At 42.6% G+C, this 27,963-nt stretch overlaps 1 protein-coding gene across 4 annotated transcripts; it reads left to right on the top strand.

Annotated features, from left to right (window-relative positions):
• The first annotated feature begins 8 nt into the window (after positions 1-8).
• Positions 9-27,667, top strand: LOC124003276 (macrophage-stimulating protein receptor-like). Of its 4 annotated transcripts, none has more exons than XM_046311384.1 (21): positions 9-426; positions 1,834-3,105; positions 9,330-9,506; positions 9,813-9,935; positions 10,151-10,321; positions 12,621-12,784; positions 12,910-13,045; positions 15,966-16,102; positions 16,286-16,465; positions 17,012-17,111; positions 17,234-17,452; positions 17,751-17,897; positions 19,150-19,306; positions 23,109-23,192; positions 23,292-23,492; positions 23,740-23,826; positions 23,960-24,141; positions 24,885-24,994; positions 25,495-25,660; positions 25,742-25,878; positions 26,439-27,667. In XM_046311384.1, the coding sequence occupies exons 2-21, from the start codon at positions 1,906-1,908 to the stop codon at positions 26,671-26,673; spliced, it is 4,113 nt and encodes a 1,370-aa protein (XP_046167340.1). In that variant the 5' UTR covers positions 9-426; positions 1,834-1,905; the 3' UTR covers positions 26,674-27,667. The 4 variants fall into 4 exon arrangements, with proteins under 4 accessions (XP_046167340.1, XP_046167339.1, XP_046167341.1 ...); XM_046311383.1 differs by having other exon boundaries at positions 23,109-23,207; XM_046311387.1 differs by having other exon boundaries at positions 10-426; positions 2,376-3,105; positions 23,109-23,207.
• Positions 27,668-27,963: the final 296 nt, after the last annotated feature.

Genomic DNA, 27,963 nt, shown 5'->3' with positions numbered 1-27,963 from the left:
TCTCCTCTCTTCTACCCCTTACAACCCCGAGTGAGTGTGTGATCGCTTGCTTTCATGCGTGAGTGTGAAAATTGCTTTCCTTCAAGTGACTTCAGATGAGAATCTCAAGCAAGAAAAAAATCAATATTTGATATGGCATAGGACAGAAAAAAAATATATTGTGCAATCAAAACCAGTGCGTACTTCCTTGCGGTAGGCGGAGCATGAGGAGTATATGCGGAATTGTGCTCCAGGTGTGCGTCTTGTCCCAGGTCCATACAGAAAGTTCACATGGAGTTTCTGAATTTGTTCCATACATCAACATGTGCACAGAACAGGACTGGGCCGCATGTAGCCTAGTACCACAGACAACATCAAAGGCAGCCAGTGTTGTGTCTGGGAATCAAGACTTTAGTTATCTGGAGACACGGCATTATACGCACTCAGGTATGTACCTGGCAATCTGGCTGGCATATTACTTTACACTAATGTGCATTCATCATTTCTTTATAATCAATAAGTGTGCATGTCGGTTGTATTCTAGTATTCTAGTACTCTACCAAAACATCCCAAGGATTTTTCATCCAGTTGTTTGTCTTGTGTTTTTCTTCATCTTCCAGTTATCTAAAAAAGTATGACGTATTAGCCTATCCCCTTCTCTTATTCTACACAGAAATGGATAGCCTACAAACTATCATAAACACAATTCTGTCAATCACATATCTATAACATAACCTTTATTTAGGGAGGCAAGTCAGTTAAGAACAAATTCATGTTTCATAATGATGGTCTACTCCGGCCAAACCTTCCTCTAACCCGGCCAATTGTGCGCTGTTCTATGGTACTTTCGATCGGTTTTATACAGCCAGGGATTGAACCAGGGTTTGTAGTGACATCTCTAGCACTGAGATGCAGTGCTTTAGACCGCTGCCCCACTCAGGAGCCTGTAGGTTATAATCAAAGATTATAGACCACACATAAATGTTGTGATTAGAGGCTGAATTGTGTTTTATTCTGTAGTGTAGGCCTATTTTATATTCAGACAGCATTTTGGTGGAGGTGCTATAGTACAGGAAGTTACTGAAACGTCACCACTTTCATCTAACCTTTCATTCTGACATCTAACTCATGTGACCATGGTTCTACAAACACTTTATTATCATACATCTGTCAGACACTAATGAAACAGATGAAATAGGGTTACACCAAGTGATTTAGCTATTGTTTTCTGTTCATTTGATGGAAGAGAGACTCTGAAACGCAAACAGTGCATTTCCACAGTTACGTCAACAGGGAGCATGTTTTGTCTTGTACAATGTAGATTCTTGACCCACTTTGGTGTTTCCCATAGAGTGGAACTCTAATGACTCAGTCTGGACTGCTACTCAAACACTTACGTTATGCATACCAATCCTTTTGGATAAATATGAAATCATGTTTATAGTTTTAGCACAAAATGCCACTCCCTCAACCACAGATTGTATCAGCAAATCTTCCCATCCCCCAATAATACCCAATAGTATCTTCTCTCTTTAAAAACATGAGCAGAGTAAACAAAACAGACTCACTCTGGTCATATAAATCAGACTAGCAGAGTAAACAAAACTGACTTACTCTGGTCATATAAATCAGACTATCAGAGTAAACAAAACTGACTTACTCTGGTCATATAAATCAGACTAGCAGAGTAAATATGGCACTTAGGAGATATTTTTCTTATCCCCCCTTTTTACAAGATTAGTACATCAAACCACTAGTTCTCTGTTGTAAATGGGTTAGAGAGTTATTATAAATTCCTTCTAGTTCATCCACATTCTTCTCTCTCTCTCTCTCTCTCTCTCTTTTTACACATAGCTCCTGCTGATCACCAGAATGTTCAGGAGGAGATATTCTCGTGGTTGTAGGTAACAGGCAGTAGCAGTGGAGATGGTCCCCTGGGCCAACTTCCTGGTGACATGCATATGGATAGAGACCCTCAAAGCCTCAGGACAGGACACCTGTCCCAGGACCCCTCGCAAGGAGGTGGATTTCACCTTTAACTACTCAATACCCCACTTCCAGACAGCCAAACCCATCCAGAACATAGTGGTCAACCTGTACATGCCTGAGGTTTATGTGGCTTCTCAGAATGTGATTGAGGCAGTGAGTGGAGAGCTCAGTAAGTTATGGGAGCTGAGGACAGGCCCAGTGGGCAGCCCGGAGTGTCAGACCTGTGGCCTGTGTGACATCGAGGCCGATCTTGAGGACTCAGTAGACACGGACAATGAGGTCCTGCTCTTGGACCCATCACCTTATCTTCACTCTCTGTACTCCTGTGGGAGCTCTCAGCATGGGATCTGTCATTTACATGAACTTAGCTCTAATGATACCCCACCTAAATCTGAATGTCTCTTCAGGAAGGATGCTAACTCTCCGTCCCTTTGCCCTGACTGCCTGGCCAGCCCCCTGGGCACTGAGGTCATCATCGTGGAGCAAGGCTACACAGCCTACTTCTTTGTAGCGGCTACACTCAATGAGCGTGTGGCGCAGAGGTACGGCAGACCGTCCTTATCGGTGCGCCGGCCACTGTCGACCCTGGATGGCTTTGAGATGGTCATGCAGGGTCTGACTGTGCTCCCTAAACTACAGAACTCCTACCAGATCGACTACATCTACAGCTTCTCCACACAGGACTATGTCTACTTCCTGTCTGTCCAGAGGGAGAACTTCCTGGACTCATATCAGACTCGGTTGGGCCGTCTCCCGGTGAAGGACACGGAAGCATGGCTGTACCGTGAGGTGGTGCTGGAGTGTCGCTTTGAGCCCAAACGCAGGCGGAGGAGGAGGGGGGGCAGTATTTTCCAGGACGTGGTGTATAACGGGCTGCAGGCGGCCCACTTCAGCCGGGCAGGGAAGGAGCTGGCAGAGGAGCTGGGGGTGGGGGAGAAGGATGACATCCTCTATGGAGTGTTTGCAGTGACAGATGGCTCTGGGAGGCCCTACAGTAACTCGGCCATGTGTGCCTTCCCCATGCCCAACGTGAACAGGGCCATCGACCGGGGAGCGGAAGACTGCTGCAGGTCCAGCACAGAGCAGCTCTCCAGGGGGCTCTGCCACTTCCAGCTCTGCGAGAGCTGCCCTCATGAGGTCAGTGACAGGCCTACTCAACTCCGCTCTACTCCACTCAGCTCTGTTCCGCTCTGTTCTGTTCTGCTCTGCTCCACTCTGTTCTGCTCTCCTCCGCTCTGTTCTGCTCTCCTCCACTCTGTTCTGCTCTCCTCCACTCTGTTCTGCTCTCCTCCACTCAGCTCTGCTCCGCTCTGTTCTGCTCTCCTCCGCTCTGTTCTGCTCTCCTCCGCTCTGTTCTGCTCCGCTCTACTCAGCTCTGCCCCGCTCTGTTCTGCTCTCCTCCGCTCTGTTCTGCTCTCCTCCGCTCTGTTCTGCTCTCTTCCGCTCTGTTCTGCTCCGCTCTACTCAGCTCTGCTCCGCTCTACTCAGCTCTGCTCCGTTCTGTTCTGTTCTGCTCTGCTCTGCTCCGCTCTGTTCTGCTCTCCTCCGCTCTGTTCTGCTCTCCTCCGCTCTGTTCTGCTCTCCTCCGCTCTGTTCTGCTCTGTTCTGTTCTGCTCTCCTCCGCTCTGTTCTGCTCCGCTCTACTGAGCTCTGCTCCGCACTGTTCTGCTCTCCTCCGCTCTGTTCTGCTCTCCTCCGCTCTGTTCTGCTCCGCTCTACTCAGCTCTGCTTCGCTCTACTCAGCTCTGCTCCGTTCTGTTCTGTTCTGCTCTGCTCTGCCAGGGCTTCTGTTGGGTTGTTGGTGAAGCCTGATGGTAGATAGGAAGATATACTTGTTTTATTGATATTCAACAGTCCTGAATAAAAAACATGTCATAAGAGTAACATAAAGGTTTGTTATTGCAATTGCATTGTCCATTACAAGTACCAGTGCTGTGAGCGGAGGAAGTCGGGTGTGTGAGAACAGGGAGGGAGGGGTGAATGAGTCAGATCCCACCAGTGTATTGCCACACTGGTGTTCTGCTCTGTTGAGTTACAATCATGACTATTACCATACCATGCTGAAAGGGTGGGAACTGTTGATACAGCCTGAGTACTATACATGAAAGCCCTGCTACAGTACCGTTGTTTCTGAAATCTTAACTATGGAAGCTTAGGGTAGACTTTACATATTGTACGACACACCTTGTATTTGATCATTACAAATGTTCAAAATGATTGAATTAAGCTGTTTAAAAAAAATATTATGACTGTGACCAGGTTATGGCACAGGAAGGATAGGAAATGGAAATGACACAGGAAGGATAGGAAATGGAAATGACACAGGAAGGATAGGAAATGTAGTGTATGTATAGTTGGAAGAATAGATCTCAACAAACTGCATTAATTTTAAACAATGGTGTTTGCTGTGTGATATCTGCTATCAAGGTGTGGCCTTATCACTGTGACTTTCAAACATTCACCTTTTTTGAGCTCGTAGAACCATACGGACACCTGCAGGGGCGGTGTGCCAACTCTGAGGTTATAAATGGAGTTGATAAAAGTGACACAATGTGAATGGGAGGGAGTGTATCCCTGTGCCTGGCTCCTACGTGTTCTATATACGTGTGTGTATATATATATATATATATATATATATATATATATATATATATATATATATATATATATATATATATGAGAGAGAGAGGTGGGGTTACTGTTTATAAGAAGGGTTACTCAACTTAATTCCATCTCGGAAGTGTTTAAGCAGATGATGTCATGAGTTATTACTGTCATTGTTGTTTACAATATATATATATATATATATGAGAGAGAGAGGTGGGGTTACTGTTTATAAGAAATGTACTGCCAGCCATATTGTCAGTGTTAAACATCTCAACTGATTATAGTTAAGTTGTAGGAATGTGGAAGATCAGATAAAGATGTGTGTAGAAGACACTTAAAGGAACGGTAAAGAGGCATGTGAGGGCAGGTTAGATACTTGTGCTGTGTTGGAGTAGCTTTATTTATGTTCTGCTGGGTGGTGTTGGAGTGTGTGTGTGGTGTTGGGGAGTGTATGTGTGGTGTTGGGGAGTGTATGTGTGGTGTTGGGGAGTGTATGTGTGGTGTTGGGGAGTGTATGTGTGGTGTTGGGGAGTGTATGTGTGGTGTTGGGGAGTGTATGTGTGGTGTTGGGGAGTGTGTGTGTGGTGTTGGGGAGTGTGTGTGTGGTGTTGGGGAGTGTGTGTGTGGTGTTGGGGAGTGTGTGTGTGTGGTGTTGGGGAGTGTGTGTGTGTGGTGTTGGGGAGTGTGTGTGTGGTGTTGGGGAGTGTGTGTGTGTGGTGTTGGGGAGTGTGTGTGTGTGTGTGGTGTTGGGGAGTGTGTGTGTGTGTGTGGTGTTGGGGAGTGTGTGTGTGTGGTGTTGGGGAGTGTGTGTGTGTGGTGGTGGGGAGTGTATGTGTGGTGTTGGAGTGTGTGTGTGGGGTGCGGGTGTGTGTATGTGGTGGGGTGCGGGTGTGTGTATGTGGTGGGGTGTGTGTGTGGTGGGATGTTTGTGGTGGGGTATGTGTGTGGTGGGATGTTTGTGGTGGTGTTTGTGTGTGGTGGTGGGGTGTGTGTGTGGTGGTGGTGTGTGTGTGTGGTGGTATGTGGTGGGGTGTGCGTGGTGGTGGGGCACAAAATAATCAGAAACACAACAATGAAAAAAAAGGAAATGCATCCAACCAATTTGTGGTAGAGGTCAACCGTTTATGATTTTTCAACGCCAATACCGATTATTGGAGGACAATAAAAAGCCGATACCGATTAATCGGACAATTTTTAAAATGTATTTGTAATAATGACTATTACAACAATACTGAATGAACACTTATTTTAACTTAATATAATACATCAATAAAATCAATTTAGGTAATGTTGGGAGTTGATAGGCTTGAAGTCAAACAGCAGAGCTGCTGGCAAAACGCACGAAATTGCTGTTTGAATGAATGCTTATGAGCTTGCTGGTGCCTACCATCGCTCAGTCAGACTGCTCTAACAAATCATAGACTTAATTATAACATAATAACACACAGAAATGCGAGCCTTAGGTCATTAATATGGTCGAATCCGGAAACTATCATCTCGAAAACAAGACGTTTATTCTTTCAGTGAAATAAGGAATCGTTCCGTATTTCATCTAACGGGTGGCATCCATAAGTCAAAATATTCCTGTTACATTGCACAACCTTCAATGTTCTGTCATAATTACGTAAAATTATGGCAAATTAGTTCGCAATGAGCCAGGAGGCCCAAACTGTTACATATACCCTGACTCTGCGTGCAATGAACGCAAGAGAAGTGACACAATTTCACATTGTCACAATTCTGGCAATTTAATATTGCCTGCTAACCTGGATTTCTTTTAACTAAATATGCAGGTTTAAAAATATTTACTTCTGTGTAATGATTTTAAGTACAGGTACACATTGGAGCAACGACAAATGCGCACTGCATCGATTATATGCAACGCAGGACACTCTAGATAAACTAGTAATATCATCAACCATGTGTAGTTATAACTAGTGATTATGATTAAGTTTATTGCTAGCTAGCAACTTTTATTTTTTAAATATCTTTTTGTGAATTTTACCCATTTTTCTCCCCAATTTCATGGTATCCAATTGTTTAGTAGTTACTATCGAAGGTTGAAAGTCATGCGTCCTCCGATACACAACCCAACCAAGCCACACTGCTTCTTAACACAGCACGCATCCAACCCGGAAGCCAGCCGCACCAATGTGTCAGAGGAAACACTGTGCACCTGGCAACCTTGGTTAGCACGCACTGCGCCCAGCCCGCAACAGGAGTTGCTGGTGCGCAATGAGACAAGGATATCCCTACCGGCCAACCCCTCCCTAACCCGGACGACGCTAGGCCAATTGTGCGTCGCCCCACGGACCTTCCGGTCGCGGCCGGTTACGACAGAGCCTGGGCGCGAAACCAGAGTCTCTGGTGGCACAGCTGGCGCTGCTGTATAGCGCCCTTAACCACTGCGACACCCGGGAGCAAGCTAGCTAACAATTTACCTTGGCTTCTTACTGCGTTCGCATAACAGGCGGGCTCCTTGTGAGGCAGGTGGTTAGAGCGACTAGTTAACAGGAAGGTTGCAAGATTGAATCGCTGAGCTGTCAAAGTAAAAATCTGTCGTTCTGCCCCTGAAAAAGGCAGTTAACCCACCATTCCTAGGCCGTCATTGTAAATAAGAATGTGTTCTTAACTGACTTGCCTAGTTAAATAAAGATTAAATAAAGGTGTAAAAAATAAATATATATATTTTTTTTAATCGGCCATTCCGATTAATTGGTCAACTTCTAATTTGTAGAGAGTCACAAGCCTGATGTAATCATTGCATGCTATGAATATGGGACCTCATGCTTAACTTTGTACTACTTTAATACACATATACAGTATATCACAAAAGTGAGTACACCCCTAACATTTCTGTAAATATTTGAGTATATCTTTTCATGTGACAACACTGAAGAAATTACACTTTGCTACAATGTAAAGTAGTGAGTGTACAGCTTGTATAATAGTGTACATTCGCTGTCCCCTCAAAATAACTCAACACACAGCCATTAATGTCTAAACCGCTGGCAACAAGTGAGTACACCCCTAAGTGAAAATGTCCAAATTGAGCCCAAAGTGTCAATATTTTGTGTGGCCACCATCATTTTCCAGCACTGCCTTAACCCTCTTTGGCATGGAGTTCACCAGAGCTTCACAGGTTGCCACTGGAGTCCTCTTCCACTCCTCCATGACGACATCATGGAGCTGGTGGATGTTAGAGACCTTGCACTCCTCCAGCTTCCATTTGAGGATGCCCCACGGATGCTCAATAGGGTTTAGGTCTGGAGACATGCTTGGCCAGTCCATCACCTTTACCCTCAGCTTCTTTAGCAAGGCAGTGGTTGTCTTGGAGGTGTATTTGGGGTCGTTATCATGTTGGAATACTGCCCTGCGGCCCGGTCTCCGAAGGGAGGGGATCATGCTCTGCTTCAGTATGTCACAGTACATGTTGGCATTCATGGTTCCCTCAATGAACTGTAGCTTCCCAGTGCCGGCAGCACTCATGCAAGACACACTTGTCTTTGTACTCCTCACCTGGTTGCCGCCACACACGCTTGACACCATCTGAACCAAATAAGTTTCTTGGTCTCAGCAGACCACAGGACATGGTTCCAGTAATCCATGTCCTTAGTCTGCTTGTCTTCAGCAAATTGTTTGCGGGCTTTCTTGTGCATCATCTTTAGAAGAGGCTTCCTTCAGGGACGACAGCCATGCAGACCAATTTGATGCAGTGTACGGCGTATGGTCTGAGCACTGACCGGCTGACCCCCCCCCCCCCCCACCCCTTCGAACTCTGCGGCAATGCTGGCAGCACTCATACGTCTATTCCCCAAAGACAACCTCTGGATATGACGCTGAGCACGTGCACTCAACTTCTTTGGTCGACCATGGCGAGGCCTGTTCTGAGTGGAACCTGTCCAGTTAAACCACTGTATGGTCTTGGCCACCGTGCTGCAGCTCAATTTCAGGGTCTTGGCAATCTTCTTATAGCCCAGGCCATCTTTATGTAGAGCAACAATAATTTTTTTCAGATCCTCAGAGAGTTCTTTGCCATGAGGTGCCATGTTGAACTTCCAGTGACCAGTCAGTATGAGGGAGTGTGAGAGCGATGACACCAAATTTAACACACCTGCTCCCCATTCACACCTGAGACCTTGTAACACTAACGAGTCATATGACACCGGGGAGGGAAAATGGCTAATTGGGCCCAATTTGGACATTTTCACTTTGGGGTGTACTCACTTTTGTTGCCAATGGTTTAGACATTAATGGCTGTGTGTTGAGTTATTTTGAGGGGACAGCAAATTTACACTGTTATACAAGCTGTACACTCACTACTTTACATTGTAGAAAAGTGTCCTTTCTTCAGTGTTGTCACATGAAAAGATATACTCAAATATTCACAGAAATGTGAGAGGTGTACTCACTTTTGTGATATACTGTAAGTGGATTTGTTCCAGTACTTTTGATCCACTAAAATGGGGGGAGACAATGTACAAAAAAGTGCTGCAATTTCTGGATGACAATACCCTCAAATTAAAGCTGACAGTCTACATTTTAACATCCTAATCATTGTATTGTTTCAAATCCAAAGTTCTGGAGTACAAATGTGTCACTGTCCCAATCATTTTGGAGCTCACTTTATGTAAAGTAAAATAAACCATAGGATTACCAATGTAATAAACCTCATCTAAAATGGAAAAGGTGTGAAATGACCAGTCATGTTTGAATAGTCAGTCAGTATGAGTAATCTCTATGTGTGTCTGCAGAGCTCCGACGACAACGCTACATGCATGGCCAAGTCCACCCTGGTGTCTAAGCCATACTACAGGTTGGACCTCTTCAACAGGTACATGAACAACGTCCTGCTCACCTCAGTACTGGTCACCATCATGGGGAACAACACAGTGGCACACATTGGCACCAAGGACGGCAGGCTGTTGCAGGTGTGTGTGGTACAGTACAGTATACTCACTGAGACATCTGGTGGGAGAATATGACATTACAGTCTACTTCATGAATGCAGACAGTGAAAGTGGGGGTAGATGGAGTTATATTTTAAAGTTTTACCTTATGCATGTCTATGACTGTCTTTTCTCAAGTGTAAACATTATATAATCAGTGTTCTCCAATGACAATCATTAGCTCTCTCGGCATTGTAACCAACCTAAGTAGAACACATCACAAGTCCATTCCTTTCATAGGTCTGCCATGACTTAATGATATAACTGTAGTGACTTTGACTGTTGTAGCTCATCCTGAGGAGGTCAAATCCCATCATCTTTGCCAACTATTCTCTGGGAGAGGACAATGAGGTGTCCAGGAAAGCTGCTGTGCAATCTAACGAGTCCTTGCTCTTTGTGGTTGGAAATAAGGTGCCTCTTCAATTCAATCATAAATACTTCTTGGTATTCCCTTGTTTTTTACTTGTGACTTATTTTGGCAGTGTGACTCTTTCTTTTTTCTCTCTCTCTCTGTCTTTGTCTCTGTCTCTCTTTCTGTCTTTGTCTCTCATTTCTCACTTTTCTCTCTCTCTATCTCTCTCTCTATCTCTCACTCTCTCTGTCACTTTTCTCTCTCTCTGTGCCAGATGTTCAGTGTGTCTCCTAAAGGACCAGGATGTAAACACTTCCTGACCTGCTCCACGTGTCTGATGGCGCCCAGGTTCATAGGGTGTGGCTGGTGTTCGGGGGTGTGCTCCAGGCAGGAGGAATGCCTCATACAGTGGAAGAGTGAGTCCTGTCCTCCTGTCATCACAAAGGTAAGACTGCTGGGGGCTGAAGTAGGGAGTGGAAGAGAAGCCACCCAGTAGAGGGAGGGTCTTCTCTTGTCTTTTCATCTGATCTTAAATGTCTGAACCACGACCACCAAACACGTAGGTTGAAGAAACCAGGACATTATCAATAGGATATTGAAACTGAGTGCCTTCAGAAAGTATTTGCACGTCTTGACCTCTTCCACATTTTGTCGTTGTTACAGCCTGAATTTAAAATGGCTTTCATTGAGATTTAGTGTAATTGGCCTACACACAATACACCATAATGTCAAAGTGGAATTATGTTTTTAGAAATGTTTACAAATTAGTGAAACGAACAGCTGAAATCAATAAGTATTCAACCCCTTTGTTGTGGCAAGCCTAAATACATTCAGGAGTAATAATTTGCTTAACAAGTCACAATAAGTTGCCTGGACTCACTTTGTGTGCAATAAAAGTGTTTATCAGGATTTTTGAATGACTACCGCATCTCTGTACCGCACACAAAAACACACATATAATTACAGTATCTGTAAGGTCCCTCAGTCAATCAGTGAATTTCAAACACAGAATCAAAAACCAGGGAGGTTTTCCTATGCCTCACAAAAAGGGCACATGTTTATGGGTAAAAAAAGAAGTAGAGATTGAATATCCTTTTGACCATAGTGAAGTTATTAATTACACTTTGCATTGTACATCAATACACAGTCACTACAAAGATACAGGCGTCCTTCCTAACTCAGTTGCCGGAGAGGAAGCAAACCACACAGGGATTTCACCATGAGGCCAATGGTGACTTTAAAACAGTTATAGAGTTAAATGGCTCTGATAGGAGAACACTGAGGATATATGAACAACATTGTAGTTACTCCACAAGAAGGAAGCCTGTACAGAATAATTTTATTTTCCAAAACATGCATCCTGTTTGCAATAAGGCACAAAGTAAAACTGCAAAGAATATAGCATAGAAATTAACTTTATTTCCTGAATAAAAAGTGTTATTTTTGGGGCAAATCCAACACATCACCGACTATCACCCTTCATATTTTCAAGCATGGTGGTGGCTGCATTATGTTATGGGTATGCTTGTCATCTGTAAAGACTAGGGAGTTTTTAGGATAAAAAGAAACAGAATAGAGCTAAGCACAGGCAACATCTTACAGGAAACCTGCTTTCCAACATACACTGGGAGATAAATAGCCAAATACTGTATACACTGGAGTTGCTTACCAAGACGACATTGAATGTTCCTGAGTCACTGAGTTATAGTTTTGACTTAAATCGGCTTGATAATGGCTGTCTAGCAATGATCAACGACCAACTTGACAAAGCTTGAAGAATTTTTAAAATAATAATTGGAAAATATTGTACAATCCAGCTCTTAAGCCTTGTCCACACTGCAGGCCTTAATTCTCAAATCAGTATTGTTTTTCAAACCTGTTCTGGACTACTGACTGTTCAAACAGCAAGTTAATTGACCAAATCAGATTTGTGTGTGTTCAGACAGCAGTCATTTGCAGACAAGGCTACGCTAGTTGCCATAGTAATGACGTGTGTGTATGCAGTTGTGTAGGCTGATTGGTGGTAGTTTCTTGTGCTTTCTATTACTCAGAAGTTATGTAGCATGCTAAGGTGACAACATTGCCTGCCATGGTCGTTTCTCAGTTGCTTGGAATGTTCAAAATCTGCCTTCAGAAAGAACACTTTTAAAACCTTAAAGGATAACACGATCCAACTTTCAAAACAAGTCCTTTCTGGCTCGCCACAGCTAAATCCCAGACACAAGTCACATAGCCAGGAATCAGATTTGTATCTTCATTTATGTAAACCACCTACGAAGGTGGTTTGAAATGTGGCTTGAAATATCTTATTCCATGTGCTTGTTGGCTGTTCAGGGTGCAGGAAAAAGAACAGATTCTAATCAGATATGCAAATCAATAGGATTTGAGTCACTTCAAAATGACGGCTTGAGAGACTTACCCAGAAAGACTCACAGGTGTAATCACTGCTAAAGGTGATTCTAACATGTATTGACTAAGGGGTGTGAATACTTACTTAAAATATATATTTCTGTGTTCCATGTTCAATAAATGCAAACATTTCTAAAAACATGTTTTCACTTTGCCATTATGGGGTATTGTGTGTAGATGATGGGTGAGAAAACAATTGTACATTTTAATCCATTTTGAATTCAGGCTGTAACACAACAAAATGTGTAACAAGTCAAGGGGTATGAATACTTTCTGAAGGCACTGTAGTTAAGCATTTGAGGAGTCTTTCTGATGGTATTGTATTGGGGATCCAGTTTTTCCCAAAGACGGCTCCCCCTGATGGTGAGACAGAGCTAAGGCTGTGTGGCTGGGAGTTCCAGTCTCCTCTACGACCAGCCATCATCAGCGAGGAGACCCACCTGGTGCGAGTGGGAGTGACTCCCTGCACTGTGCTGTCAGAGAAGAGCAATAGTACACAGTGAGTAACACATACAGACAGACAGAATACATAGAGACATATAAACTCAACCCAAATCAGCTCTGTGGAACTATTTTATGCTGAGACTATAGGTATCACTGATCTTTCTCGCTGACCCTTCCTAGGCTGGTGTGTAGCATTCACCCTAAGGTTCCGGGTCCATCCCAGGATCTCAACATCACCGTGGCAGTGCATGAGGGGAAGGTGGAGGGACGCTACTCAGTTGAAGGCCAAGACCAAATGATAGGGTTCACTTTTGTGGTGAGGAGGATTACATTTATTTTATTGTTGACACAGTAAAAACTGAATTTGCATTAGAGAGGCTTCCATTTAATAAAACCCTATATGTTCTATTAGATACATAACTCTCAATCTATGATAAGGATTTAAATCCAGAAATAACTGACGACCTTAACATAGAACTTCAGTCAGTTTCAGAATAAGTATCTAGCAATAGGCTGGTGCTAAATATCTCAAACTAAAATCCTTGTTTTTGAGACAAAATCACTCACTCAACCCTAAATCTCATCTAGATCTATTATTGAATAATGTGGTGATTGAGTAAATTGAGTAGATTAAACTGCTGGGTGTAACCCTAGATAGCTAAAATGGTTGCTAAAATGGGAAGAGGGCTGTCTAAGGCAATGCTCTGCTTTCAACCAGGCAGGTCCTACAGGCCCTCGTTTTGTCGCACATGGACTACTGCCCAGTTGTGTGATCATGTGCGTCAAAGAAGGACATAGGAAAATTGCAGTTGGTCCAGAACAGAACAGCACATATTTCACTTAGATGTACATGGAGGGTGAATGTCAGTGGTATGTATGTCGAGTAGAGATTGACGGCATCACTACTGGTCTTTGTGTGAGATGTTAATGTGTTAAAGGTACTGAACTGTTTGTTCAAGCAGTTGGCACACAGTTTGGACACTCATCAGTACCACACAAGACATGCAGCCACAGGTCCCTTCACAGTCCCCAGGTCCAGAACAGAAGCTGAGAAACACATATTATTAAATAAAGCCATAAGTTAAATATAGGTTAAATAAAAATAAAAATCAGTACATGTAACTCTCTGCCACCCCAGGTAACTTAAACTAGCAATAAAACCAGATTAAAAAAACAGATAAAAGAACATTCAATTCTACGGGATCAGTGTCCCTCCTCCGGGACAGTTGAGCTAACGTGCGCTAATGTGATTAGCATGATGTTGTAAGTAACAAGAACATTTTCCAGGACATAGACATGTCTTATATGGGCAGAAAGCTTAAATTCTTGTTAATCTACCTGAACTGTCCAATTTACAGTAGCTATTATAGTGAAAAAAATCCATGCTATTGTTTGAGGAGAGTGCACAACAACAAAATACTTTTATCACGGTGACTGGTTTGATATATTCACCTCTGAAGGTAAATCATGTACTTACATTCATTAATCTTGCTCTGATTTGTCATCCTAAGAGTCCCAGAGATACAATGTATAAAATAGTAAAAATAAAGAAAACCCCTGGAATGAGTAGGTGTGTGCAAACTTTTGATTGGTACTGTATGTATGAAACTGCTAAATTAAAGGAAACAGCTGAGTAAATGAGGGATACAAAGTATATTGAAGGCAGGCGCTTCCACACAGGTATATACCGTGCATTCGGAAAGTAGACAGACCCCTTGACTTTTTCCACGTTTTGTTATGTTACAGCCTTATTCTAAAATGGATTAAATAAAAAATAATTGTCATCAATCTACACACAATACCCCATAATTACAAAGTGAAAACAGGTTTTTAGAATGGTTTGCAAATGTATTAAAAATGAAAAACAGAAATACCTAATTTACATAAGTATTCAAATCCTTTGCTATGAGACTCTAGATTGATAGGAGTCAATTGATTGGACATGATTTGGAAAGGCACACACCTGTCCATATAAGGTCCCACAGTTGACAGTGCATGTCACAGCAAAAACCATGAGGTTGAAGGAATTGTCAATAGAGATCAGAGACAGGTTTGTGTCTAGGCACAGATCTGGGGAAGGGTACCAACATATTTCTGTTAGCATTGAAGTTCCCCAAGAACACAGTGGCCTCCATCATTGTTAAATGGAAGAAGTTTAGAACCATCAAGACTCTTCCTAGAGCTGGCCACCGGTCCAAGCTGAGCAATCGGGGGAGAAGAGCCTTGGTCAGGGAGGTGACCAAGAACCTGATTGTCACTCTGAAGGAGCTCTAGAGTTCCTCTGTGGAGATTGGAGAAACTTAACCATCTCTGCAGCACTCCACCAATCAGGCCTTTATGGTAGAGTGGCCAGACGGAAGCCATTCCTCAGTAAAAGGCACCTGACAGCCCGCTTGGAGTTTGCCTAAGGCACCTAAAGAACTCTCAGACCATGAGAAACAAGATTCTCTGGTCTGATGAAACCAAGATTGAATCCTTTGGCCTGAATGCCAAGTGTCACGTCTGGAGGAAACCTGGCACCATCCCTACAGTGAAGGCATGGTGGTGGCAGTATCATGCTGTGGGGATGTTTTTCAGTGGCAAGGACTGGGATACTATTCAGGGTCAAGGGAAAGTACAGAGAGATCATTTATGAAAACCTGCTCCAAAGCGCTCAGGACCTCAGATTGGGGTGAAGGTTCACCTTCCAACTGGACAATGACCCTAAGTGCACAGCCAAGACAACGCAGGAGTGGCTTCGTGACAAGTTTCTGAATGTCCTTGAGTGGCCCAACCAGAGCCCAGACTTGAACCCGATCGAACATCTCTGGAGGGACCTGAAAATAGCTGTGCAGTGACGCTCCCCAACCAACCTAACAGAGCTTGAGTGGATCTACAGAGAAGAATTGGAGAAACTCCACAAATACAGGTGTGCCAAGCTTGTAGCGTCATACCCAAGAAGACTCAAGGCTGTAATCGCTTCCAAAGGTGCTTCAAGAAAGTACTGAGTGAAGGGTCTGAATACTAATGTAAATGTGATATTTCAGTTTTGTAATTTTATACATTATACAAAATTATTATTATTTTTTTTTTCATTTGGTGTATTGTGTGTAGTTTAATGAGGAAAAAAACTATTTTATCAATTTTAGAATAAGGCTGTAACGTAACTAAATGTGGAAAAAGTCAAGGGGTCCGAAAACTTTCCAAATGCACTGTATATATATTTAATTCATCCTAATGTCTACTTTTGTATCCAGGAGCCAAGTATCACAGAAATCACTCCTGACTACGGGCCTCAAATAGGGGGAACCTTGGTCACAGTGACAGGGCCTCACTTGAACGCTGGGATGATAAAGACTGTGTCTATAGGAGACCAGGACTGCCCCATCAAGAGGTAATTATGGGCATCCACCTCTCTCTGTTTTCGTTGGTTTCTGCTGTGTAATTTGCTCTCTCAAGGTCTCTCATTGGAAGTAAACAATATGTCCCATTCTTAGTATGTGTCTTTCTGTATCTACGGTATATTAGTGTTCATAATATGATGTTTTTGTCCCACTTGTTACGCTGTCTCTGCCAGTGTCACGGAGGGTACTGGGACCATGTCCTCCATAGTCTGCCTGTCCAAAGGGTTGGCAGTGGTGAAGAAGGTGCCTGTCAGGGTTTTCATTGACAAATCCCAAGTGTCTACTACCAAGATGTTTCACTACAAGAATAACCCTGTGATCACTGTGATACAGCCAGTCTGCAGCTTCAGAAGGTAGGCCATACTTAATATTGGTTACCCAGAAGTAAAATTCTCACAATGTTGTCACTTCCCAAATCTGTCCACGAGAGATTAGGTCGTACTTTACTCACTGGCCAGCTGGCATCATCTGGGTGCTTCAGGGCATAGCTGACTGACAAATGCTGCTTTATAGAACTGTAGAAAACAGTTGAAAAGACAGTTGATAGCAGGCATAGTGTTAGATACAATGACAGAGCAGCCAGTAATAAGGAAAGTGCATTCAGTGCAGTGCCTATACTTTTAGCTGAGGGAAAACATGCCGTGCAGGAAATGTTCAAACTCTCTTTAGACAATTAGGTAAATCTAAGTGAAGATTTGGCCAACAGAAATAGACATGCTGAGACCTGTTGTGTGTCCATTTGTGGGTCTCATTTCAGCAACTGCCACAACTATTTGAAAAATAATAAAGAATAAACTGCAAATTGTGCTGGTTTCCTCTAAATGTACACTCAGCAATAGTGACCTATAACACCAAGTCTGTATTCGTTTGTTTTTTATTTGTTGAATCATGTGATTAAGTGGATCCAAAATCATCATCAAAGGCAGTAATCTGGACTCTGCGTACAACACTGTGATCCGCTACAAATCCCACAACCCCTCACAGAAGCTTCTGCAGCGTGTAAGTTATCCTCTAGGGTTAACAACTCTGGGCCTCATGAACCTAAGATGGAGGTAACATCTATGAAAAGTGAGTTAAGTTATCCCCAGAATACTGTTATTGACACTTTGAATGTAACCCAGGTCTGCAACGGCACAGCAACCCCCACACATATGGAGTGCTTCGCCCCTGTTTTCCCCAGGAATGAGACCGACAAGGGCATCATCACTATCAACATGGACGGGGCCAACAAACTTGTGGTGAAGCGCTTCGAATACCAACCAGACGCCAGCATCACCCCCTTTGAGTATGAAGGCAACGTACTGAGCCTGAGCCCTGGACAGACTGAGGTTTCACTGCATGTACGTTCATACACACAGGCATTATCAACCAGCTACGTAGTCAATCAAGTACAGTAACTCTATTCTACAATTGAACAATCGATTGCTGTGTAAATCTGACCATGACTGTTGTTGTACCAGTAGTGTAAGTAGTTGATTTCTTAATTTCTTAGGTCCCAGCAGACAAAGCTGATTGGTTGAAATGACATCATTATAACCAGCTTACAACTAACCCGTTTCGGTCCCTGTAGTAAATAATAACAAGGCTCCAATAAGTACCACAATGAGACAATGAGTCTTGCTCTGCCATGTTCTGTAGCACAACAAGCTGAGCTTGGTGAGTCCCTGTATGGAGATTACAATGAGCATTGGAGGTGTGGACTGTGGTGTCCAGGTACTGGACAACAAACTGACCTGCAGGATCCCCAAGAATCTCATCATCCCCAGTGAAGGGTCACCTGTCAGGGTGAGCTAATCTGCTTACTGGTTAACCTAATTGAACTTAACCCTTAGTTAACCATTATCATGTCTCTTCTATAGTAAACCAAACTGGGCCTTTAGTAAACCGGTTTTGGGTCAATTCCATTTAAATGAATCAGTTTACTTTGACTGAATTGGAATGGAATTGACCCCCAACCTTCTTATGGATAGGGGGCAGTATTCAGAAGTTTCGATGAATGAGGTTATGCATATAATTGGGAGTATTGGATAGAAAACACTCTAAAGTTTTCAAAACTGTTATAATAATGTCTGTGAGTATAACAGAACTCATATAGCAGGCGGAAACGCGAGGAGAATCCATCTGGGAATTATTTTGAGCTCACCACTCATTATAATGGCTGTCTATGGGAATATGAATGGAATACCTCCCAGATTGCAGTTCCTAGGTTTTCCAGTAGATGTCAACAGTCTTTTGAAAGAGTTTCAGGCTTGTTTTTTGAAAAATGAACTAGAATTTGTAGTTTTTCTAAGAGCTCCCATTTTAGCTGTAGTGTTGTGGTGCACGTCGGTGAGGGCGCACACTTTGTTATTTATCTCCGGTAAATGAACATACTATTCTCCGTCTTAAATGTTTTAATTTATTTACATATTAGGGTACCTGAGGATTGATTAGAAACGTTGTTTGACTTGTTTACACTAAGTTTATTGGTATCTTTCGGGATTCATTTGTATGTATTTTGAACGAGTGAAACCGGTAGATTACTGAGTCAAGCGCGCCAACAAAACTGCCATTTTTGAGGATATAAAGAAGGACTTTATCGAACAAAAGGACCATTTGTTATATATCTGGGACCCTTGTTATTGAAACCAGAGGAAGATCTTCAAAGGTAAATTATTTATTTTATCGCTATTTCTGACTTTCTTGATGCCTCTGCTTGGTTGGAAAATGTATGTAATGTTTGTATGCGGGGCTCTGTCCTCAGATAATCGCATGGTGTGCTTTCGCCGTAAAGCCTTTTTAAAATCTGACAAACCAGCTGGATTCCCAAGAATTTAAGCTTTTAAACAATGGATGACACTTGTATTTTCATGTTTAATATTACGAATTTTGTGTTTTGAATTTCACACTCTGCAATTTCATCGGATGTTGTCGAGGTGGGGTGCTAGGGGCACGCCTATCCCAAGTTAAAAGCAATCCATCAATCCATAAGTAAACTGTTACTAAAGTAAAGTGATATAAAAACGAGGTCTGAGTGATATCCTGGTTTCTGTCCCAGGTGTCTGTGAATGGGCATGCCTATGAGGTGGGCACTGTGGTCTTCTTCAGCAACACTGTCAACACAGTGGGTGTGGTGATGGGGATCTTTGCTGCATTGTGCGTTGGCGCTGCCCTGACTTTCATCGCCATGAAACATGCGAGGAGGAAAAAGAAAGGTGAGAACTGTTACTGTCCGTAGGATTTGCTACCATGAGATTACCTTGGGATTCGCTTTCATCTACCAGTACAGTTATTGGAGCTTAGTTTTATAACCCTGTTTCAGGATAACTTTCCTGCATTTTAAACTTGTAGTGTATTTGAGGTTTAAATAGACTTCTGAAGTTTGTAATTTCCACTTTGATATTTGATCAGATTTGAGAAAAGTGTATCAACCTATAAAAATATTCCATTAATTATAATCCACATAACAATATACATTTCCTGTTGCTGCAGAATATTTTTTCCTGCTGTAGCAAATGGCTCATATTAAGATCATACATTTGTACTCTTGTAGTATGTTATCTTCAATTTGCTCACATCTACTAAGTATCTAAAGTTGTTTGCTTTGATTTAAGTACATACAGTACCAGCCAAAAGTTTGGACACCTATTAGGTCAAGGGTTTTTCTTTATTTTTACTATTTTCTACATTGTAGAATAATAGTGAAGACATCAAATCTATGAAAGAACACAAATGGAATCATGTAGTAACCAAAAAAGTGTTAAACAAATCTAAATATATTTTATTTGTATTTTCTTCAAAGTAGACACCCATTGTGTCTACTTGATGACATCTTTGCACACTCTTGGAACTGTCTCAACCAGTTTCACCTGGAATGCTTTTCCATAGGTCTTGAAGGAGTTCCTACAAATGCTGAGCACTTGTTGGCTGCTTTTCCTTCACTCTGCAGTCCAACTCATCCCAAACCATCTCAATGGTTTGGGATGTCATCTGAGGTCATCTGATGCCTCACTTCATCACTCTCCTTATTGGCCAAATAGCCCTTACACAGCCTGGAGGTGTGTTGGTTCATTGTCCTATTGAAAAACAAATGATAGTCCCACTAAGCACAAACCAGATGGGATGGCATATTGCTGCACAATGCTGTGTCAGCCATGCTGGTTAATTGTGCCTTGAATACTAAATACATCACAGACACTGTCACCAGCAAAGCACCATCACACCACCTCCTCCATGCTTCATGGTGGGAACCACACATGTGGAGATCATCCATTCACCTACTCTGTGTCTCACAAAGACACGGCAGTTGGAACCAAAAATCTCAAATTTGGACTCTTCAGACCAAAGGACAGATTTCCACCGGTTTAATGTCACTTGCTCCTGTTTCTTGGACCAAGCAAGTCTCTCCTTTATTAGTGGTTTCTTTGCAGCAATTCGACCATGATTCACTCAGTCTCCTCTTTTTTAAATTTGATTTATTTCACCTTTATTTAACCAGGTAGGCTAGTTGAGAACAGGTTCTCATTTGCAACTACGACCTGGCCAAGATAAAGCATAGCAGTGTGAACAGACAACACAGAGTTACACATGGAGTAAACAATTAACAAGTCAATAACACAGAGAAAAAAATGGGAGTCTATATACAATGTGTGCAAAACGCATGAGGAGGTAGGCGAATAATTACAATATTGCAGATTAACACTGGAGTGATAAATGATCAGATGATCATGTACAGGTAGAGATATTGGTGTGCAAAAGAGCAGAAAAGTAAATAAATAAATAATAATAATAATAAATAAAAACTGTGGGGATGAGGTAGGTAAAAATGGGTGTGCTATTTACCAATAGATTATGTACAGCTGCAGCGATCGGTTAGATGCTCAGCTAGCTGATGTTTGAAGCTGGTGAGGGAGATAAAAGTCTCCAACTTCAGCGATTTTTGCAATTCGTTCCAGTCACAGGCAGCAGAGTACTGGAACGAAAGGCGGCCGAATGAGGTGTTGGCTTTAGGGATGATCAATGAGATACACCTGCTGGAGCGCGTGCTACGGATGGGTGTTGCCATCGTGACCAGTGAGCTGAGATAAGGCGGAGCTTTGCCTAGCATGGCCTTGTAAATGACCTGAAGCCAGTGGGTCTGGCGACGAATATGTAGCGAGGGCCAGCCGACTAGAGCATACAAGTCGCAGTGGTGGGTAGTATAAGGTGCTTTAGTGACAAAACGGATGGCACTGTGATAAACTGCATCCAGTTTGCTGAGTAGAGTGTTGGAAGCAATTTTGTAGATGACGTCGCCGAAGTCGAGGATCGGTAGGATAGTCAGTTTTACTAGGGTAAGCTTGGCAGCGTGAGTGAAGGAGGCTTTGTTGCGGAATAGAAAGCCGATTCTTGATTTGATTTTCGATTGGAGATGTTTGATATGGGTCTGGAAGGAGAGTTTGCAGTCTAAAGAGTTGATGTTGAGATTTGTCTCTTACTGGAACAATGTGAAGAATTTGTTTGGGCTGCAATTTCTGTGGCTGGTAACTCTAATGAACTTGTCCTCTGCAGCAGAGGAAACTCTGGGTATTTCTTTCCTGTGGCGGTCCTCATGAGAGCCAGTTTCATCACAGCGCTTGCTGGTTTTTGCGACTGCACTGACATTTTTCAGATTGACTGACCTTCATGTCTTAAAGTAATGATAGACTGTCATTTCTCTTTGCTTATTTGAGCTGTTCTTGCCATAATAATGAACTTTTACCAAATAGGGATATTTTACATTTACATTTACATTTAAGTCATTTAGCAGACGCTCTTATCCAGAGCGACTTACAAATTGGTGCATTCACCTTATGACATCCAGTGGGACAGTCACTTAACAATAGTGCATCTAAAACTTAGGGGGGGTGGGGTGAGAGGGATTACTTAACCTATCCTAGGTATTCCTTAAAGAGGTGGGGTTTCAGGTGTCTCCGGAAGGTGGTGATTGACTCCGCTGTCCTGGCGTCGTGAGGGAGTTTGTTCCACCATTGGGGGGCCAGGGCAGCGAACAGTTTTGACTGGGCTGAGCGGGAGCTGTACTTCCTCAGTGGTAGGGAGGCGAGCAGGCCAGAGGTGGATGAACGCAGTGCCCTTGTTTGGGTGTAGGGCCTGATCAGAGCCTGGAGGTACTGAGGTGCCGTTCCCCTCACAGCTCCGTAGATATATCTTCTGTATATCTTCTGTATATCTTCTGTATATCTTCTGTATACCACCCCTACGTTGTCACAACACAACTGATTGGCTCAAATGCATTAGGAAGGAAAGAAATTCCACAAATTTACTTTTAATAAGGCACACCTGTTAATTGAAAAGCATTCCAGGTGACTACAGTACCTCATGAAGCTGGTTGAGAGAATGCCAAGGGTGTGCAAAGCTGTCGTCAAGGCAAAATGTGGCTACTTTGAAGAATCTAAAATATATTTAGATTTGTTTAACACTCGTTTTGGTTACTACATGATTCCATATGTGTTATTTAATATTTTTGATATCTTCACTAGTATTCTACATTGTAGAAAATAGTAAAAATAAAGAAAAGTTTGTCCAAACTTTTGACTGGTACTGTATATTAATGGATCTATACACTATTTGCCTGATGACTCAAAACTGAATTCTTCCACTGCTCGATGTTCACTACATACAGTGGGGCAAAAAAGTATTTAGTCAGCCACCAATTGTTCAAGTTCTCCCACTTAAAAAGATTGAGAGGCCTGTAATTTTCTCTCATCTTTTTAAGTGGGAGAACTTGCACATTTGGTGGCTGACTAAATACTTTTTTTGCCCCACTGTACTTCACTCTGAGCCTCCCATTGTTGAAGTTGTTTCTGGGGAAGTCAAAATGAGGGGTGTTGTACAAAACAAATTCATAAGCGATTGGATCATCTGTAACCAATCGACGCCAATGACAAATTTTCAAATGTCGCTTTACCCATGTGTGTTCTGTGTCCAAACTTTTGACTGGTACTGTATATGACAATGTCATTAATTGTGTTGATTTAGAAATTTCAGCCAATGTTGAGACTCGTTTAGCAAGGATGTCCGTCCGCAGAAGAATAAGCAGCAACTCTGACCTATCCCCCACAGGTGACTATAGACGAGGTGAGACCCTTGATGTGATCATTGATTATGATTCATCAATCTTGTTATTCAAATTCATTCATCAATGTTTCCTCTGTACTCCAGACCTGTCCTCCCAGCCGAGCCAGACGACAGGCTCAGGAGGGATAATCTTCCATGGCCTGGTCTACACTGCCACCTTTGACCCCTTGGCCGTGCCTCTGATCTCAGTGGACACCCTGAAACCTGAGCTCCTGGAGGAGGTCAGAGACGTCCTGATCCCAGCCGACACTGTCAACATTCACCGCAACCAGATCATTGGCAAAGGTATGGATAGACCGGTCCCAGATTTGTTGGTGCTGTCTTGCCGATTCCTATTGTCATGCCAAACTAATCGGGACCTCCTCAGATACTGAGAGAAGAAACATGTTTCTGGTAGTCAGCTTCAGTTCATTAGAGTCCATCCATTTCTATTTCCACTCAATCACATGTTCATATATTTTTCATTTACAAGTATGTAACTAGACTAGAGCAATATCCCCAAAAACACTGATGTAATTTTGTTGTTATTCAGGTAATTTTGGGACTGTGTACCATGGCTACCTAACAGACAACAAGAACCAAGAACAGTTAATCCACTGTGCTGTTAAAGCATTGAACAGTAAGTTGATTATTTACATTTTGAGTCCTCTTGCCATAAACAACTATGCTCGTCATTTGCTGAGTGTATATCCTGCTATTTTCATGTAGAACAATGCTCTCTCTCGCACTCTCTCACTCTCTCTAACTCTCAGGGATCACGGCCCTGGAGGAGGTGGAGCAGTTCCTGAGAGAGGGCATCCTGATGAAGGAGTTTCACCACAACAACGTTCTGTCCCTGCTGGGCATTCTTCTGCCTCAGGAGGGGCTCCCCCTGGTGGTGCTGCCCTATATGAAATATGGAGACCTGCGCCACTTTATACGCTGTGAAAGGAGGGTAAGTCAGCCTATAGGGCCTTTGTCAAAGTAAATGGACAGAAATGCCATATTTAACTGATACTTAACCTTTTTCACCAGTGTACTACAGATTACTGCAAGTGCTTTGGTTTTATTAACTCTTGAGTTATCCACCCCCTTTTTTAAATGACATACCCACGTCTAACTGCCTATAGCTCAGGACCAGAAGTAACCATGTGAAAGGAAACACTTTGAAGTCTGTGGAAATGTGAAATTAATGTAGGGGAATATATATCACATCTGGTAAAAGATAATACAAAGAAAAAAACATGCAAGAGAATGGCCATAATGTATTAATCCAGCCCAGGTGCAATTTAGATGTTGGCCACTGGATGGCAGCAGTGTATGTGCAAAGGTTTAGACTGATCCAATGAACCATTGCATTTCTGTTAAAAAATTGAGACTACCCACATGTGCCTAATGAATTTATTAGTCACTTTTCAAGTACATAACTGTGCACTCTCCTCAAACAATAGCACGGTTTTCTTTCACTGTAATAGCTACTGTAAATTGGAGAGTGCAGTTAGATTAACAATAATTTAAGCTTTCTGCCAATATCAGATATGTCTATGTTCTGGGAAATGTTCTTGGTACAAACAACCTCATGCTAATCGCATTAGCCTACATTAGCTCAACCATCCCGTAGGGGACCCACCGATCCTGTAGAGGTTTTAATGATATTTCACCAACGACTCCTGTGCTACTCTTTCTCTCCTCCTCCAGAACCCAACAGTGAAAGACCTGATTGGCTTTGGGCTGCAAGTTGCCAAAGGGATGGAGTACCTGGCCCAGAAGAAGTTTGTACACAGAGACCTGGCTGCTAGGAATTGCATGTAAGTCAAGGGAAGCCCTGTCACTCATTCCTTTTGGACACGCCAACATACACACAAACACTCACTACTGACTCTAAACACACCCACTCACATACAATCATCATATACGCTGCTGCTACTTGGTTTATCATATATCCTGATACTAGTCACCTTACCCCTATAAATACAGTGCCTCCATCTATCGAGCCAGTATCCCTGCACATTGTAAATATGGTACTGGAACTGACTGACCCTCTATATATTATGCTTACTTACTTTCTTCTGTTCTTCTTATTTGTATTTATTGTGTGTTTTTGTTCTACCTTATGTTATTTTTAGTGTTACATTGTTATTGATTACTGCATTGTTGAGTTTGGAGCTGGCAAGAAAGGCATTTCACTGTACTAGTGCATGTGACATTATAAGTTGAAACTAATGTAAAGACTATTTCTCAATCCAGGACCTGGCAGTCCCATCTTTAATATCTGTTTATTAACATCTATTATCTATTGTCTCTTTAGGCTTGATGAAACGTTCACGGTGAAGGTGGCAGACTTCGGCATGGCCAGAGATGTGTTTGACAAGGAGTACTACAGCATCCAGGACCACAAGAAGGCCAAGCTGCCAGTCAAGTGGATGGCCATAGAGAGCCTGCAGACACAGAAGTTCACCACTAAGTCAGATGTGGTGAGTGGACATGTCCTTAGTTAGCATACTCTGTGTACTTTATCTGTCTTGACACTAGCTCTTTACCCCTTGTCTTCACAGTGGTCATTTGGGGTCCTGATGTGGGAGCTGTTGACCAGAGGAGCTAGCCCCTATCCTGAAGTGGACCCCTATGACATCACTGAATTCCTGTTGAAGGGGCGCAGGCTTCCCCAGCCACAGTTCTGCCCTGATGCCCTGTAAGTGTTTCTGGGCTTATTTTCTACCCCGTAAGCTAAGAATGTGAAAAAATTATCTCAGATGAGCTTGGTTGTTGGTGTTTGTTGTTTTGCTAGGAACTCTTGATTGTTGATGGCGGTTGTTGTTTTTCTAGGTTCTCATGGTTCTTGACGGCGGTTGTTGTTTTTCTAGGTACTCATGGTTGTTGATGGCGGTTGTTGCTTTTCTAGGTACTCATGGTTGTTGATGGCGGTTGTTGTTTTTCTAGGTACTCATGGTTGTTGATGGCGGTTGTTGCTTTTCTAGGTACTCATGGTTGTTGATGGCGGTTGTTGTTTTTCTAGGTACTCATGGTTGTTGACGGCGGTTGCTGTTTTTCTGGGTACTCATGGTTGTTGACGGCGGTTGTTGTTTTTCTAGGTACTCATGGTTGTTGACGGCGGTTGTTGTTTTTCTAGGTACTCATGGTTGTTGACGGCGGTTGTTGTTTTTCTAGGTACTCATGGTTGTTGACGGCAGTTGCCATTGCTCTACAGTTTCTCTGTCTTGGTTGTTGATGGCTGCTGTTGTTTCTCTACAGGTACTCAATCATGCTGGAGTGCTGGAACCCGGAGCCGGAGCTCAGGCCTGATTTCCACACGCTGGACCAGGAGGTGCTGGAGATCTGGTCCTGCCTGGAGGGAGAGCACTACATCAGCCTTAAGGTAACCTACGTCAACCTGGACCAGCCACGGCCCTACCCCGCCCCGACCGCCTCTGCTGACAAGGCTGAAGCCTCTTCTGGATCAGAGTCAGACAGCGTACTGTCCGACTGACTGGACCACACCAGAACTGACTGGACCAGACAGACCAGAACTGACCAGACCAGGACAGGGACAGTAGAGACAGGTCAGAGGGCACGCAGTATGCAGAATCTTGCAGTTCTGTTACTTGAGACTGGATTGGGAAGGAATAGAACATTGACTATTGACTAAATGTGTCCAATTGTGTGAGCAATGACACTGAATTTCAATGGAGTTTCCCCCACCTTGTGAGTACACAAATTATGACTATATCATATTTTTGTGTACTTTTAATGTTTTTTTAAAGGTAGGTTTTCAGTTGGAGAAATTGCATTTATGGGACACCAAGTGAACCTTCTCCATGTCTGAAGCACAGCTGTAAATATGAACAAATGAATGTAAATGTCTGAAATGTGGAAATGTTATGCTAATTAATGACTATGATTTAAGCTTGACATTAAAATGGTTAATAGGATGGATATAATATTTCAAATTTTGCTAACTTTTTTGCTATGGTTGCGTTTACACACAGATATTTTTGTCACTATTGGTCTTTTCACCGATCAGAATTGTGCTGCATGTGTAAACGCAGTATTCGAGATGGTCATTTGTGTTGCTGATCATTTGATTTATGGTATGAAATATGTCCACTGACCAAACTGGTCAACTTTTCTGCATTTACACAGGCACCCCAATTCTAATATTTTTTTCACTAACTAATTGGTATTTTGGCCAAACAGATCTAATGTGAAAAGATCTTATGTGATTGTCAAAAAAAGGAATTAGCAGTGGTAAAAATCTGAATTGGGCTGCCTGTCAACTCAGCCCTTGAGATTCACAAGGATACACTTCTGAGAGGATAGTTCAGTTAGCCATCCTTGTGAATAGGTAAGCTTTAAATTGCCCTTCCTCTTCAGAGAAAATCATAATAGGAATACTAATTGATACTCAGGGAGTCAACATATACATTTGTCTGGTTTGAGAAATAACCCTGTCTTTTATTAAAGGGAAAGTCTGGGATGCTGCATCCATTTGTGGACTTCTAAATGAATGATACTGTATACACCCATTGATTCTTAAAAAATACAACTTAGAACTGCCTCGTGAGCTTAGTTCAACTGTCACACCCCATCAGAACCATAAATATAAGCTTGTTTTACTACATTGTTTGTAAACAAACACTGCATAGCCTCAAAACATGGTTAAAACTATACTTTTGATATCATGGATGGTCAGTCCTTGTATTCATAGCTTTGTTAGTGGTTAAAATTCTCCAGCCCCATCCCTCAGCTGTTTACCAAAACAAGTAGGGGGTGGCTGCTG

Source organism: Oncorhynchus gorbuscha, linkage group LG18 (assembly GCF_021184085.1).
Source record: "Oncorhynchus gorbuscha isolate QuinsamMale2020 ecotype Even-year linkage group LG18, OgorEven_v1.0, whole genome shotgun sequence".
Classification (NCBI taxonomy): Eukaryota; Metazoa; Chordata; class Actinopteri; order Salmoniformes; family Salmonidae; genus Oncorhynchus; species Oncorhynchus gorbuscha.
This window is presented reverse-complemented; position numbering and strand designations above follow the sequence as displayed.